This window comes from Cydia strobilella, chromosome Z (assembly GCF_947568885.1).
Source record: "Cydia strobilella chromosome Z, ilCydStro3.1, whole genome shotgun sequence".
Classification (NCBI taxonomy): domain Eukaryota; kingdom Metazoa; phylum Arthropoda; class Insecta; order Lepidoptera; family Tortricidae; genus Cydia; species Cydia strobilella.
In genome coordinates, this window is record NC_086068.1 from 7,101,342 (window position 1) to 7,115,281 (window position 13,940).

At 36.7% G+C, this 13,940-nt stretch overlaps 1 protein-coding gene across 1 annotated transcript in view; it reads left to right on the forward strand.

The window, feature by feature from the left end:
* The window catches only part of LOC134754464 (uncharacterized), a 129,591-nt gene that overhangs the window by 105,250 nt on the left and 10,401 nt on the right, over window positions 1-13,940 (forward strand). Inside the window, exons 6-9 of the mRNA XM_063690798.1 lie at window positions 4,956-5,014; window positions 11,517-11,701; window positions 12,787-13,268; window positions 13,449-13,549. Coding sequence (XP_063546868.1) covers window positions 4,956-5,014; window positions 11,517-11,701; window positions 12,787-13,268; window positions 13,449-13,549 — 827 coding nt within the window. The remainder of the gene's footprint in view (window positions 1-4,955; window positions 5,015-11,516; window positions 11,702-12,786; window positions 13,269-13,448; window positions 13,550-13,940) is intronic.

Sequence of the window (13,940 nt, forward strand, 5' to 3'; positions counted from 1 at the left end):
AAAAAATCATTTATCTATATTTAAATACATTCTATCGTATCTTTATAAATCTTCATTTTTAGTTTTAAAGTGTGTCGACAGATGGCAGTGAATTTACTGGGGTTACAAAATTTACTATGACAGTACCGCTCTAGTATAAGTTACTCTATGCTACTATCAAGTTGGAACACTAAAATGAGATTGTGATATAGTTTTCATATATAAAAACCGTCGGACTCGCCCACCAAGGGTTCCGTAATTTTTAGTAATTTGTTGTTATAGCGGCAACAGAAATACAATACTGTCACCAGGCTGTATCTCATGGACCGTGATGTTTGTTGTTTGGTGAAATTTTTACAGATAATGTAATCCTGTTGCCGCTATAACAACAAATACTAAAAACAGAATAAAATAAATATTTAAGGGGGGCTCCCATACAACAAACGTGATTGCCGTCTTTATATAGATAATGGTACGGGTTCCGTACCATTATCTACGACGAAGTCCGACTCGCACTTGGCCGGTTTTTTTAACTCAGTGAGTTCGTTCTAGCCTAGCTACTAAGTTAAGCGATTATTAAATTGCGCTTTCCGGAGTCCTTATTTTTTTATCCCGTTGGCTGTGGTAGTGGAAATCTTTGATTTATTATGATTGATTGCGATTTAGCTTCTGCCAACGCGATTGCTCGTTGGCTTACATAACAATACTAATAGTTTCTTCACTATGCTTTGTTTACAAATTACTATATATTGTATCCAACTGTATAGGACAGCTAAAAGGTAACATTTCACTGATACTTATAACTATATTCCTATATGTGCCTAAAAAATCAATTTACATTATAGTATTTTGATATTAGCTTGGGTACGGTTACAGGTATCATCTCAATACTTATTTTCAATGTTGTGCGTTTTAAGTTAGTCAATTTTATGGACATGACAGCCATCACCGTACCCATGCTATGTGAAAAATACTAAAGGGTTGTGCCGCGATTTATAAAAAATCTGAGAGCATCGGTCTGTGAGGATCATACCGTTGAAAAAAAAAATATTGCTTCAAAGTTGCAATGTCCATGTCCATTTTATTATCTGAAATCATTTACTTTATTGTATTTTGCTTACTTCAGTAGGTATACTTAAATAAGATCGAAGTGAAATTCTGCCTGATTCTAACTTTAAGATACGTCAATTAATAGATCTAACACGATATGGATTAGATCAGTGTTAAGTGACGTTTTTGTTTGAAGAAACGTCACTTTTGACACTGTCATATCTAATCCATATCGTATCTAGATCTATTAATTGACGTATCTTAAAGTTATAATCGGGCCGATTTTTATATTAGGTACACGGTTTACAATGCAGCAACGTTGGTATTCACATTCTTTAAGTATGTGCGCGACGCATCGGATACTAATATCCTGTACAAAAAGATGGTAGGGTATATTTAATTATTTACCTAATAAATAAGATCATGTCGGTCCTGGCGGGTTCAGGAGTGCACCGGGCTCGGGCAAATCTATACAGGTAATAAGTATCTATACTTAGTTCAAAGAGGATACAATAGGATAGAGCAGTACTGTCATAGTAAATTTTGTAACCACAGTAAATTCACTGCCATCTATCGACACACTTTAAAACTAAAAATGAAGATTTATAAAAATACAATAAAATGTATTTAAATCATATTTAAATAGGGATAAATGTTTTTTTTTTATTTGCATTAATTATATGATTTTGACCCATGTTCTTTCACTGATATGCGTTAAAATGGTTAAATAACAAACGAAACCGTCAACGCCCTCTATACGAGAGTAGGCCAAAGGTAGTGGCGCCATCTGATCGAGAATCAAATTTACTTGATTTTCGAGGCACGTTTTTTCCTTAGACTGTATCCATCTATTACGGAGTTATATCTATCTTTGCTTAGTTGAACATCAAATTAAAGTAGGGTGCCCACAGTATCTCGTCTTGTTGGACATTGGTTCACATTTCGGTCTCGCGTACTACAATAGTAGATTGTTAACCAATGGATGAAAGGCACTTATTTCACCAATAGTCCGAACTGTCCGAAGCTGAAATGATATTTTTCATTTCGAATACGAGAAAAGTAAACTGCATGTGTTTTTTTAAACATCACAGTACATTTTTATAGTGTTTCTTGAGGGTACTTTCAATTAACAATTTAGGCAAAAGTATCGGAAATGGGGAGTTAAATATCAGAATGGAAATTGTATAATAACAATTTCAATTGCTTATCGTATAAAATTTAAATAAATCGTACTTGGAACGTAAAATGGTCTAGTGCAGAAACGTATCATTTTCTGCACACCTTTTAGAACTTTCAAAGCATGAGAAATGAAAAAAATATTTTTTGTAATTTTATTGTACTTTTATTTTCTGTTTTCTAAAGTAAAAACGTTTAAGAATCATGTACCTACATAAAACTGGGTTTTGCTCCCTTTTAAATTGCGAAGCGCTAATTTTTAAATTTAATTTAATAATAATTTGTTTTACTTTTTTATAATGTTCAATATTATTGCTTTAAAAATATTAATATGACGTTGTGATCTAATTAATGTCAATTTAGTGTGTGGCGTGTATGGCTAATTATACAAAAACTATATGACCAATTCTATCTATAGAAAGCTGAAGCGAAACCGTGAGTGCGTCGCGGCGGTTTTTCGAGCCGATGAAGGTGAACCCGCACAAAAACTGGGTCTCGCGCACACAATGCACTTGCACTGAGGCTACAGGCTGCTCTTATTATAAAAATGTGGTGCAGAAATATTAGAAAAATAGTAACGGCCTATAAGCCTATTCGGTAGTGACCCTGCGTACAAAGCAGGAGGTCCCTGGTTCGAATCCTGTTAAGGGCGGTTATTTGTGTGTTCATCACAAATATTTGTTCCTGAATTATGGATTTTATCGAACTATTTAAATCTATGTTATATAAATCTATGATTTAAGTATATATTTATCTATGTAAATCAGTATGTAGTACAAGCTTTGCTTAGTTGGGCGCTAGGTCGATCTGTGTTACCTTGACCTGAGCCAGCAGATTTTACATTAGAGAGATGAGACGTATGCGGTGGTCACTAAGGAGTTAAAATTAACCATGGACCCTTCAAGTCTTACTTAGCTACATAGACGTATGTACCAACCCGCCAAAAACTGCTTAATCACTGTTTTCATTATAACAATTTTGGTGAAACAAAAAGGTATTACTTTTCAGAATGTCCTGTATTTGAAAAAAAAAGGTATTGCTGAACATGTGTGCTACATCTTTGGCTGGTCGTATATTCCCATCAGTTGACACTTAGTACCTAAATCTATCGCTGGTAATTTGGAACAAGGAGACATATTGTCTACTTTTATCATAATGGACCCACACTATAACAAATGCGTCTAATAAGTACTTACTACACTTTGCAAACAGTGCGTCAACTTCTTTTATGCCGTGTATAGCCAATCACTTAATTTAGAATAATAAAATGATGCATTGTCCCTATCCTGATCGTAAACGAGGCCATCCTACCACATCCAGTCGTTCGTCTGGCTGAGCAGACGCGACATTCATACCTGAACAAGTGAACACCCCGTATGTAGTAGAAAATGGATGTGCAAGATCTTGCCGATGAGCCGGTGGGACAGAGTGATTCGAGCATCGCGGAGATAGAGGAATTGTGGTTGACGTGCTTGCTGGTGCCAGACATGCTCGAGGACGATGAAGACATGTGAGGATTTTCGTGTTTTCTTCTTTTTGGTTTCGTGATGTTGTGTTGTGTGAGACATTATAAAATAAAAAGTTGTTGGTTTTTAAAATAATGAAGTGACATGCAATATTTTATGGTTTTCACTGATAAACAACTTACAGATAAACTCCCTCTGGTTGCGGGTTGTGTATTCGTTTTAATTTAATTTTTAATATTTTATTTCTGATTTATTATATTCTAGTAAGATAAATTCATGCTCTAAACAATTTTGGTTTAAAGATAAACGTTTATAGTGGGAATCTCTGTACCTGATTACAATTACAAACGGTAATGCGGATATATAAATCAGCATAGCCAAAACATCGGTCAAGTCCCGTCGGTCAAAGAACTACTTATCAAGGTTTCCGTACCTCCTTATTTATTTTTTGTTTGGAAGTTTACGTTTTAGGAAAAATGTCTACATGCCACAAAAAATGGTACAGCAAGTAAAATATGAGAATTACACGTCACATTTCTGATTATGCTAGTAGGAGGACATTTCAACCTTTGGCCTAAAAAATTAACAGTGTGCTCTTAACTTTTTAATCTTGAATGACGTATTTTGTTAGTAGTTGCCAGAAAGTAAGCGAGACTTGTAAAATGTTTCAATAGTGGCTACGCATAGGGTTTCTCAGCTGCGGCTGAAATTACGTATCTACTTAACCTTCTTCAATTTTGAAGTATTAAATCTTCGCGATGAAGCTACTGCATGATGTTCAGTCGAAATGTTTCCAAAGCTGCTAAATAGCCACTTGAATTTTTTTTGGAAACTTCTCATATAGTTATAGGAATCGATATTTCCATTTCCAAAATTAAATGTTTCCTTTTGCATCTTTTTGGAAACTTTTTGCAACTTACACATTTGTAATTCGATCGCATCAAGGTGTCAAATCTAGGTTATTATTTACATTTCCATATCCTACCAATATACATTTAAATTAAAATTAAATTAAATAATCATTTATTGCAGATCATAACAATACATAGATTTTGTTAGTTTTTCTTAAGCTAAGTACCTAATAACTAGTGTTAGTATTTAATAAGTTAACCTACAACTAAAAAGAACTAAACACCATACAGGTCAACATACAGGTCGCCCAATTAAAACCACCAGGTGCCTCCATATTCGACAGTCGTATCTAAAAGTCTTATTTAAAAACCGTTTCACCAGAAAAGGTCAGGAAAAAGATTACATAAATTAATAATGTTTTTTTGTCCACAGTCGGAAGAACGCAATCATTCTGCGAACGCAGCTGTCGGTGCGGGTGCATGCGATCATTGGTGAGTACTGAGTATCCTCATTATACAATTCCATCCACCCTTCCTCGCAAATCGACAAGCAATAAGCGGAAGTGGGTACAATATTAATTTAGTTTTACCCGTCTCCGTGTCGATCGGCTCGGCCATCAAATCTCGCAAGTTATTTTTCACTTAAATATGTATTTGCAAGTTATTGATTGAAAAACTTAGCGTTATTAACGTTATTTCTAGACGTCCCAATGTCGATAAAATGAATTTGAGATCCGAAGTACCTAAACGTAATGAAACAACGTAACATTATTGAGTTTGCGCTCTTTATAGTGGTCTTAATGAATAGGTACTAATATCAAACAATATTTTTTTGTCAAAATATTGTCTGGAGACACGACAAATCCAGTCGCGTTGCGGAATTCTGGACCGTCTCTGATAAGTAAGCAAAAAAAATGCCAGCCTGTTTAAAACACCTGCCACGCAACATACAAACTTTGTTGCAGTAGGTATTAGTAGAGTCGATGTCAAAGTTGTGTTTTATTTTTTGCAGCTTACTCCTTTGTAATAAGGCGAAAATACCTAAACATATCTTAAACGTCGCGTCGACTGTATAACATGTACACTGTACACAACTAGACAATTCACCTACAACCTTTAAAATGCGCGTTTTTGTAAAAATTACTATGTTGTTAATCAATAGGTGAAAAAGTACGTAAAGTATGCCATTAGAGTTCATCCATTAATTACGTCACACGAATTTCTAGGTTTTTTGACCCCCTCCCCCCTCCTTGTCACACTTGGTCACATTTAGCAAACCCCTCCCCCCACCCTGGTGTGACGTGACATTTTTTCAATGAAATCGGCAATTCAAATTAAGAATTATTAATATTTTATCAAAATATTTTGACAAAAGAAATGTTACTAATTTTATAACCCAAAAGTTTTGGGCCAAAACTTATTAGGAAAAATAAAATAAAACGAATAAAAATGATTATCGTTCCAAAACCTTGTTATTTAACTGTACAGCAAATAAAATAATTTAAAGTGACGTCACACAGTTTGTGACTCCCCCCTCCCCCTTGTCACAACATGTCACATTTTCTTGACCCCCACACCCCCCTAAACGTGGTGATGTAATTAATGGAAGACCCCTTATTCGCGAAGGCTTTTACATAAGTAGGTGATCGATAGAAACAATAAGTAAGGAGTAAACATTATGAAATGTCGATTCCCAGGAAAATGACTCCGACGAAAACGACAACCACAATAACACGCGGTAGAATAGGTATAGCATAGCTATAATATCTACTACCTACTCTTAATTTCGTTACCAGTAGGCCTAGCACATGATTGTCGCGACAGTATGTCGGCGCGAGATAGGCTACGTCATTTTCTAACTGTATTAATTAAAGAGGTATTAAAGAGGGAAAGGTAGTCTAATCGCGGCGACATACTGTCGCGACAATCATGTGCTAGCCCGGCTGCGCTGAAATCATGCCGTTTAGTTTTGCATAATCAATTAATCATGAGTGCATTGCGGATTCCGTGACAACTGATTGTCATGCCAACGACGATTGTTTATTTTTCTTCACACTGCGCCACGCCGGTTAAGTGCGGTTTTAAACGGCCATGGACTAAAAAGTACAATATATAGAAATCAATCACATGAAGACTCTATGTACTACGTAGGTATGCAGTACACTGTGTACTTCATGTGTACTTTCATACATTACAATATACCTAACCATGTAATCTCCAGTTGCTTAGAAACATAGCGGGGCCGGCGAGTAGTGAAAAAGTACTTAGGTACCTTAGAAGTTTTCAACTTTGCCCTTTCAACATAACTTTGCCCACCGCGTCACAGTTCAGTAAAAGCGAAATAACTTAAAAGTAATAGTTACAGATACCTACACTCTCTTTTTAATCTGTGTCTTATCTATACATATAATAAAGCGGAAGAGGGTCGAAAGTCTGTACATGGAAGATATTCGAAAAAAAATTGGCTGGGGATACTTAGAATCGATAACAGAACACATTCCAACAGTTTTTAGAATTTTTGTCTGTTTATCTGTTTGCCTGTTTATCTGTTTGTCTGTTTATTTGACCGCGCTACAAATGAAAACGGCTGAACGGATTTTGATGCAAACTTTACTAATCTGTCGAAAAAATCGACGGCCAGGTTATAGGCTATAAAAATTTGAGAAATTTTACCCCTAAGGGGGTTAAAAAGGGGATGAAAGTTTGTATGGAGTTCAAGATTTATTTTAAGCTAGCAATTTGAAACTTCGTAAGAAGATATATTATTGAAATACAAGAAAACTAATTTCAGCGTTTTTGAAAATTCATCCCCTAAGGAGGTGAAATAGAGGTTGAAAGTTTGTATGGAGTTCAATTTTTTTTGAGTGCGTTACTTGAAACTTTGTATAATGGGCATATTATTATAATGCAGGAAAAGAAATTTTAGCGTTTTCAAGAATTCGTCCCCTAACAGGGTTAAAAGGGGGTTGAAAGTTTGAATCCATTACAAATGCTTTGAAACTTCTTAGAAATCGTCTATCATACATGGACGATTACAAAAAAACTAATTTTGACGTTTTTGGAAATTTAACCCCTCAGGGGGTTGAAAAGGGGATGAAAGTTTGTCTTGGGGTGCAAATTTTATTTTAAGCCAGGAACTTAAAACTTTGCAAACCGTTAATTATATTAAAAAGCAAGAATTTTTTTTTTCAGCGTTTTTAAAAATTCATCCCCCATGGAAAAAGGGGTTAAAAACTTTATCTTGATAACTATATCATTTTAGCTACTAGGCCAAGTTAGGTATCGTTTTTGTATAAATCGGGTATGCCGAATTCATTTATGATATCAAACCGAGTGAAAACACAAAAAATATGAAAAAAACTTTTTTTAATTTCTCTTTACGCTTAAACCGCTAAACCGATTTAGATAAAATTTGGTATAGAGATAGTTTGAGTCCCGTGGAAGAACATAGGGTAGTTTTTATCCAAAAAATGAAGACTGCGTTTGCATGGAGAAGCGGCCGTGCCCTTTCCTCTTAATAATGGTCACGAAGGTGGGTACTTTAAAAAAAAATTTTTTTCAGTAAATGTCAAACGATTTGGGACTTATACGCGTTACCATGCCTTCCCGAAAAAAATCGAATCTTTCGCGAAAGTCTCGCAATGCATTGCGGCCACAAGGGGCACGGTCTCAGGAGTCTAAGAAAAACCACGATGAGAGACTCAGTGGCGCTCTAGCCAGGCAGGTCGCTTCGCTTTCGGCTGAAACGGCAAGCCAGCGCGAGTCTCGATTGTGATCCCAAATACATCGTACGCAATACATATGTAGGCGCAGATCCTGACGGAGTGTGGCGCCGGAGAAGCCGTGTTCATCCTGCGTATCCCCCTCATTCCGAGCAACTTCCCGTTCCGCTTTAAGCGCCTGCAGGTCCCCGTGAGCGTCTGCTTCGCTATGACTATCAACAAGTCGTAGGGGCAGACGCTACGCAGTTGCATTTCCCACTCCGAAAACAAAAAAAAGGGGCAGACACTGCCCGCCGCCGGCGTCATCATGCTTAGACTGATTTCACTGGAGGACCGATTTGGATGACATGATTTTGATAGGAACACCCAAATATTCCGAAATACATTTTTCAGATTTTTATAACCACGACTTTCATAATCCCGATTATTTATAAGTCCGAAATATCAAAATTACGATTTTTCAAAAACACGATGGAATAAAATCACGAATGTGCTATTTCCGAAAACTTTAAATCCGATTGTCACTTGACAGAAAGCTTAAAGTTCCGATTTTACACTTTTCCGAAATTTTTTTTTTCCGAATCATTGTCCGATCGGAAATAAAATAATTCGGTATTCAGAAATTCGGTTTTTTACAAGATTGGAAAAATGAAGGGATGAATGAATGAAATTTACAAGATTGGATGAATGAATGAATGAATGATATTCAAATGAAGACTCACGTTTTAGTAATTATTACGGGTACCTGTCGTGCCGCGTCATGTTAAATTCGGCATAAAATATTTTTGGCATAAAAATTCGGCATAAATAAATTAGACAGAACTGCGAACCCGAACTGTTGCTAGAAGTGGGTTAGGTTTGGTTAGAACTGCGACCCCCAAGAAAACGAACTGTTGCCAGAAGTGGGTTAGGTTAGGTTAGAATTGCGACCCCCAAGAAAACGAACTGTTGCCAGAAAAGTGGGTTAGGTTAGGTTAGAACTGCGACCCCCAAGAAAACGAACTGTTGCCAAAAAAGTGGAAATTTAAAAATTGGGATATTTAAAAAAGGAATCACGTTAATTCGGAATAAGGGCAATTCCGAATTCGTGATTTTGAAAATCGTAAATGTTAAATTCGGTGTTTGCCACCATCGGAATTGTTATAGTCGGAATTATGTAGTTCGGAATTTACTAAATTCGGCTTTTTGGGTTTTCGGAAATATAAATCTTCGTGATTTTCATCATTCGTAATTATGACAGTCGGAATTTTGATGGGTCGAGCATTTAAAAATCGGAATGATAAAATTCGACATTCTAAAATTCGGAATATTTTTTTTTTCGGAAATATGTAGTGTACCCGATTTGGATAGGTACAGTCAAGGACGTAAAAATACAAAAATGGTACTGTATCGTTCGATATACACCTACTACTCTATGCCGTTTAAATCACGTCAAAAATTTGAATAAGGGCAAAAAAAAACATTTTGGAGTGTAATTTTATTTAGTGGTAGCAAAGAGGATGTAATATTATAGAGCGGTACTGTCATAGTAAATTTTGTAACCACACTAAATTCACTGCCATCTATCGACACATTTTAAAACTAAAAATGAAGATTTATAAAAATACGATAAAATGTATTTAAATATGGATAAATGTTTTTTTATTTTATTTGCATTAATTATTTTTATTATTTTGACCCATTTTCTTTCACTGATATGCGTTAAAATTGTTAAGTAATAACAAACGAAACCGTTAACGCCCTCTATACGAGAGTAGGCAAAAGGTAGTAACGACATATGATCGAGAATCAAATTTTCGTGATTTTCGAGGCACGTTTTTTCCTTAGACTGTATTCATCTATTACGGAGTTATATCTATCTTTGGTGGTAGGTACCTAATTGTAAAATATTTTATCTGGACTACAGTCCTCTAGCGTATCCATTTGTCAACTTTACTTTAAGTTCCGTCTCCAGGGGACAGGGAGATAAATTAGGGGTGAATTAGCCGCTTACTGACACAGACCGAATTCCACGCAGGCGAAGCCGCGGGCACAGCTAGTAGCTAATAATATTGCTGTAAACACTGGCTTATTGATTGACTGACGCGTATCTAACTTCAGTCACGCGTGAGCCAGCTGTGAGTGCAGATATGTTTTTGTGGACCAAAGAGGATCTAAAAACTTCGATGGTATCTAAGTATAGAAAATTCCCACGTGTATGTAATTTTAACTGTAACTTTTATGCAGTTCAGAAACGCTGAAGACGAAGACGAATGGTAGAAGGCAATGTTATAAACATATTTGGGTACCACTTTTTACAACTTTGCCGAGCACAATTCTACCCTTAGGGTTGTCACTCGTATGTTACAAATGACTTGAGGGGAGACATTTTCAAAACGTTATAATAATAGTAATAACCAGGCGTAGGGACAGCTTTTGGCGAGCTGTTGAGGAGTAGCGACCCCACGTACCCGAGTGCTCCTGGGGGAGCTCTACTGTCACCCGAAAGGTGGATGGGTGGGACAGGTTCTTCTGCGTCTGTCTTGCCTTAGCTGGCCGTCCAGAGTGGAGTCGCGAGAGCTACGTTCTCGAGGGTAGTAAAAATACACTATAGCATATAAATGTGGAGTACAAGAAGCTGAAACTCGTACTTTTTTCCAAGGTTTAGTACCACTCTCAATATTCGTATGGGTACGTTGATATTTTTTTTAATTACATGCTATTTACGTTTCAGGCCAATCATTTATAAAAAAATAACATGAATCCCAGAAGGTCAAAAAATACATATCATCGTAGCTTAATTGAAACCAGTACGTTATTTTGTATTAGTTAACAAAAAGTGTACAATTTCACCGAAGAAATCTATCAATTTTACATTTTTGCGGCTAAAATCGTTACCGGCCTCACCGTTTATATTATCCACCAAATTATCCTCATACTACACCTTTTTAGGACTCTTATCAAATTTAGGATTTTATATGAAGGTATCACAATTTTTATTTACAACTTTGCCCACATAACTTTGGAGGTGAAATATTATACTTAAAGGACTTCTAATACGATACAAGTTTACCATAACTATTCTAGATTATAGTCTGTAAGATTCGTGACCATAAAATTTGATAATCCAAAATCATCTTACCTATGCATAATTAGTTGACGAACACTATTAAGACGCAATTAATTACTACACTATCCAGCGTTCCATTTAAATACGGAATCACCTGGGTGTCATTCGTCACTGCTATTTTTTAGAACTTCATGTAAAACTCGGTACTTGCTTTTGTTCACAGAAAGGCTACTCCACTCCCAAGGGAGAGAGCTCCGGAGGGCGCTCTTTACTCTCAAGCAGATCCTTCAATCTGACAAGGACCTGGTTCACGAGTTTGTGGCCAACAAGGGCCTGGACTGCCTCATGCAAGTCAGCAGCATGGCCGACCACAACTACTTGGATTATATCCTAAGGGCACTTGGACAGGTAACGGACGCAATCATCTACATTTCAGGAACTATCAGACTGGTTCAACTTCTAATGATATTCAGGGTTGGTTGTAAATGAACAGGCACATAAATTATAAACTGAAATAGATAACATACACTAAAGTAAAAGTGACTAAGTCCACCGGTGGCCGAGGCGGGAATCGAACCCGCGTCTTCAGCTTACGCGGCTAACGTCCTGAGCACTAGACCACCCGGCCACTTTTTCACTTTTCCTTTATCACGGCGGACTTGATCACTTTTTCTTTAGTGTATGTTGTCTATTTCAGTTTATAATTTATATTTATATATAGTAGTGTGACTACCTACTTAAAAAACACAAATCAAAAAATATTTTATAAAATAATTTGATTTGTTCCCTAGTTGGAGGCACATAAATGTCCGAATAAAGGAGATGTATCGCCGTTTTTCCCTAACTGCTGTCGCTTCTTTTAAATATGCCTTTCATGTACAATTTAATAGGTTTAATTTTGCCACCATAGGGTACTTATTTGGGACCACTTAACGACACATAGATGCATTTATACATATTAGACATAGATACATTTTTATACATAGGTGCTTATGTTTTGCTCTACCGGCATGGACAGGCGACATACGGAGCTTATTAAAAGTACAAAACTATCTTTTCGTAAACCTAGAAACCCTTTTAGTTTCGCCATGTCTGTCTCATCTGTCTGTCTGTCCGATTCTTTGCTCGTGCTCCGTGATCGTTAGTGCTAGAAAGCTGCAATTTGGCATGGATACATAAATCCTGTATTGCGACAGAACGGTAAAATAGTGTTTTTTTTTTTGGGTACCATAAATTTTTATTTTGCTTTGTCCCAGTAGTGTGGGGTATAAATAGTTGGATAGGTCTTTCAAGACGAATAATTGCAAAACATCTCCTTTTCTTAGTAAAAAGGCGTACAAAGCGCTGCAAATGTACATGATACTTTTTACTAATAGCCCCTGTTTGCCTATTTTGACAGAATGGTAACTACGATACACTACATGACATGCTCTTGGCCGATCATATTTAATTGACCATCACATTATTTTTTCCCACTTCAACTGTCCTTACAGATACTCCTGTACGTTGACGGCATGCACGGAGTTATGGCCAACAAGCACTGCATCCAATGGCTCTACTCCCTCATCTCTAGCAAGTTCCGCCACGTGGTCAAAACAGCGCTCAAGCTCCTACTAGTCTTCGTAGAATACACCGAAAAGAACTGCCTCCTCCTCATAGATGCTATTAACACCGTAGATACTTCTAAAGGCAGACAACCCTGGTACAACGTCATGAAAATACTCCAAGACTTCGACGCCTCAGACACAGAACTATTAATTTACGCTACAACGTTGATAAATAGGTGTCTGAATAGCGTCCCCGACAGGGACATGTACTACGACCAGGTTGACGCCCTGCAGGACCAGGGAATGGATAATATCGTGCAGTTGTATATGTCGAAACAAGGGACGGACTTGGATCTGCTGAGGCAGTTGCAGATTTTCGAAGCCGTGCTGCTTTATGAAGATGGAGACGAAAGTGGAACGTCTTTAAAGTGAGTACTAAATATTAACTTTGACAGAGTGAGGGTAGGTTGCACCAAACCGATGGTGACATATCAAAGTTTCATAGTTCACTGCTGATTGACGTTGATCAATCCGCTAATTGTGATTGGTGCAACGGCCATAAATCTTGTAAACTGGCATATTATTTATGAGAGTGCTGTATGTTTTAGGCAACTAGACGAGTCTGTGATCAACTCTGTACATCGGCGAAGCCTAAACTTGAATACATCAGACAGGAGAAAGTCTAAGAAGCAACAAATGAAGGACAAAGGTATTTTATTAAGTAATCTCATTGTTTTTGGAGTTTTATGGCAATGCTATGTCGTTTGTTTGTTTGAAATGGTTTGCATGATACCTACATTACCTACCTAGTATTAACTTCTCTTATCATTGGTTTTATAGTTTATATTGTGCCGCCAAACAAGAATACAATAAAACACATAAAAGGCAGATTAATTAAAGATTTGAGAATTATTTTTCCTCGTACCATACGCAATCTTACACATCAAATTCATAATACTTGTAGAGTATTGCATTTGGAGTTTAGCATTGGACTAGTTCTTATGTTAGTACTGGCTATACTATTGGCTACTGAGGGCATTACCCTTCTCAAAAAGAATGTTAATTATGCTTAGCGTCAGTACCAATTTCCTAAGCAATAC